We start from the raw sequence: 3,724 nt of genomic DNA, 5'->3' as shown, positions 1-3,724 counted from the left end.
ACAAACAAATCAAAGACACACCAGAGATTGCTCTCTGAACAATAGAGATCAACTCTACACACTCAGGTCCAACACTTGATGTTAGGGTAACATCAAGGTGGCTCACAAAACACTCAAGTCACAAAACTCACAAAATAACTCTTCAATCTCTGACTTGATTAAAAACCCGTGCAGCCTTCATGTTTATATAGCAGTGTACGTATCTGGGCTGCAACAACTTCCACTGGATAAGCTCTATCATTCTCCTGAAAAATCTGCACTTAAAGATCTAAAAGATAAAGTTTTATCTTTTAGTTTTTATCTTCAATCTCTAATCCCTGAACGAAACTATTCAAGTTTGTAATTCAATCTTTAATTATCTTTTAATTCGTTCCTAAAGATAGAGCTCCTAATCTGTTGCTGACTGCACATTAATCTGTTAAAGATATAACAGATTTATGTGTCCAGTATTTTCGGGCAGGATGTCCTGGACATTGTATCCGACATCGTGGATCCTGCAGCTTCAATTCTTCATTTGACATTTTATCTTGCCTTGTGCATTGTGCAGCCCAATCTGATTCCTTGACATAATGTTAGACATCATGTGCAGCAACTCCAGCTTTCCTTCATTGTCTAAGTGCTTTATGTTTTAACAAAATTTTAGCCAATCTTTTAAAACTAAGTAAAGCTAAGCACTAACATCAACCAATGAGAAATTCTTTTAACAAAAATAAACTAAGTATTATCTTTCTCTTGATCTTGTTTTCTTGATCTTGAATTTTGACTTGAAGTAATCTTGTGTTACTTACATTTTGGCATCATCAAAACCTTTATACACATACATTCACATAGGTTGGGGAGTAAAGGGTGGTGTGTTTGGTGTGGAAGATGAGGGTAACTGGGTGAGTTTTCTAAGGTGGTGGTCATCACAATTTGTAAAGACTCGTGATGAATACCAATGGTAGCTAGCAGTTGGTCATAACGGTTATCATTTGTGTTTGAGTAACTTCAATTTCTACAGCCATGGCTAGCATGGCCTCCTCCAAATCTTTGATGGATTTGTTAAGCATTAGCAAAACAAAAGCACCAAATAAGTTAGACTATTAATCCCACATTTAAGAAAAGGACCAAAACTCCTTTAATAAAAAAAAGAAACGACTAGAAATAAATAAATATTCTCATGCCTCCTTTCATTATAAATAGGGAATAAATAGGTTATATGGCTCAATGGTCCAATTGACACTATTGCTATAGCTACCATAGTATTGGAAGCTTCTTGGAATAAAAGTTATTGTGGTGACCCTAACGATCATAAAGCTAAGTTGGCACAAAGTCCTTGAACCTAAAAGGTGGTCCAACATTGTGTTTGGGCCTCAAAGAAGGAGTGTGGCCCATTGGGCTACCAGTTTCTTTTGGCTAGATGCAAGAGTTAACCAAAAAGACAGTGTGTAACACTAATTCTCATAATGGTGGACGCTCTATGGCTTTAGCGGGTTGGACGCTAGATAGAACAAAACATTTTCTCTTGAAGTGTGAATAATAATACTTAAATATTGTTAAGTCCTTTAACATATTAATCTTGTCCACTTGTCAAAGATTCATTAGAACATCAATAATTTGTATTTGTTGTTATTCATCAAAATTCAAGATAGATGGAATCAATGATCGTCCTGACCTAACAATGTGGTCTATATAAACGAAGCAAGAAACATCTTTGAATTACGAGGTAAGATATATGAGTTGAAAGGTATGAACAATAAATTATATATTTAGTATTTTTTTTTTTTAAAATATGATTTGAATTTCTGCTTGTATTTAAAAATAAACATGACCAATACATCTTATGAATGGTTTAAAATGTCCTTCACACTCCAATTTGTTACTTTTTATCTTCCTATCAATTTAACTTCATATATTCATGTCATCTTTTTCATTTTATCCTTCAAGATCAACTTATATGCAGATAAAAGAGAGTTGGGGTCATATCATAGGATAATTTAGGGCAAAAATGTCTATCAAAATGTGTAAAAAAAAATGATAAATATATACTACCGTGTAAATCACATTCGAAGTTATAATTCCATAGCTTGTACACTCGTCTAAGCACGCTAGAATTCACATGAAGATACACAGCATCTCATCACATGAACACGTGAGGTAAGCATGTGACACAACCTTAGGATCGAGAGAAATTGTGCAAATAAAATCATCCATAATATACCCCTTACATGTGACTCCAACCAATCATCATGACACATTCATGTGTCACTAATTCCTTTTTGTTAATTACAAATCATAATCATGTGTCACTAATTCCTTTTACTTCCCCAAACCAAAAGAAAAATAAAATCAAATAGAGATTAAAAAGGTTAAATTGAAGGATTGATGAAAATTATTACCGGGGTCAGAAAATATCAAGAATTTCCAAAATTAAATTGTTGCAGAGAGGGCAGTTCCCTCTGCTCACCCAAATCTCCCTCGAACACATTCTGCAAAACGTGTGCCCGCACGGGATAAACGCCGCGCCTTTATGCCGCACCATGCACACGCAGCAGTTATACTCCACCACACCCCCTTTTTCTTCTTCGCCTTCTCCTTCTCGCTTCTCATATTCTGCCACGTCATCATCATCGCTCACTCTATACAAATCCATTTCCTGCTCTGCTTCCTCCAGCAAGTCCATCAGCGACACGCCAACCACCGCCTCGTGGTTGTTCTCGCCGTCGGAGGAGTCTCCGCCGGCTGCCACCTGTTCCACCGGTGACCCGAACCGCGCGATCGGTTCCGAATCGTTGGCCTCTCCCGCAACGACGTCGTTCTGCTGAGTCAACTCGTCCGAGTCATGGCGAGTTTCAGGTAAATTTGGTAAATTTCTATCATCATTGCTGTGATTAGTGATAGTGGTGGCGGAGGACCAAGCCGAGCCGATGGCGCGCTTGAGCCAAAGCTTCTCCTTGAAGGCTTTCCAAGAATTGCGATCCGTCGCGTTGCTGCTGTTGTTAGGTTTCTCTTCGCGAATGATGTCTTGGAGAGTTCGGCTTCGGCTCAGCTCGCCGCTCGCTTCGGTTTCCATCTTCTTGAAAACTACGTCGTCCATCATGAGGCTGGCTAGTGAGTCTCGGCTGCCGCTGCTGCAACTGTTACCAGCTGTCATTTGATCGTAAAGCGTTATCCTCCGACGACCTCCTTCCATTTTCCGGGAAAATCTACTGAGTGAATTGATCTCCGGGAATTTTCTCGGGGAAATGGAGGGAGGGTTGGTGAGTTAGTTAACTGTGTGTTTGGTTTGGGGAATTATGGAAGGGGTATTAAGGAGTGGATTGTGTCTTTAATGGAGAATTTATGGGGTGAAATGTTTTAAAGGGAAAGTTTGGTGGATGAAGCAGAAGAGGTAGGTTGCTATACTTCGCAAGTTGTTAATGGGATGAGGATAAGCAAGCAGTCAACGTTTTCGTTCGCAGAAACTTTCTTTTTATGAAAAAACAAAAGGAAAAGAGGAAAAGAAAAAGAAAAATACATGCTGACAAAAAGAAAGAGAAAGAAAATGATATGATAAATTGATTTTTTTTTTAGATTTAAAAGTTTCATTAATTAGTATTTGAGAAATATTAGCACCATATTCCTTCTATTGAAAAAAAAAAAAAAAGAGCACCATACTCCTTTTGGCATATACTTTATTTTTAAATTATAATAAATTAATTTCTTTCTTTCTATATATAAATTATAATAAATTAATTTCTTTCTG

General features: G+C 37.4%; 1 protein-coding gene across 1 annotated transcript; it reads right to left on the bottom strand.

The window, feature by feature from the left end:
* Positions 1-2,004: 2,004 nt before the first annotated feature.
* LOC114389242 (E3 ubiquitin-protein ligase complex SLX5-SLX8 subunit SLX8-like) lies at positions 2,005-3,441 on the bottom strand. Its single transcript, XM_028349873.1, has one exon. It carries the CDS (start codon positions 3,170-3,172, stop codon positions 2,384-2,386), a length of 789 nt encoding a protein of 262 aa, XP_028205674.1. The 5' UTR covers positions 3,173-3,441; the 3' UTR covers positions 2,005-2,383.
* Between the last annotated feature and the right edge of the window lie 283 nt (positions 3,442-3,724).

This window comes from Glycine soja, chromosome 16 (assembly GCF_004193775.1).
Source record: "Glycine soja cultivar W05 chromosome 16, ASM419377v2, whole genome shotgun sequence".
Lineage (NCBI taxonomy): Eukaryota > Viridiplantae > Streptophyta > Magnoliopsida > Fabales > Fabaceae > Glycine > Glycine soja.
Note: the sequence above shows the minus strand (reverse complement) of the source record. Positions and strands in the feature narration are given on the sequence as shown.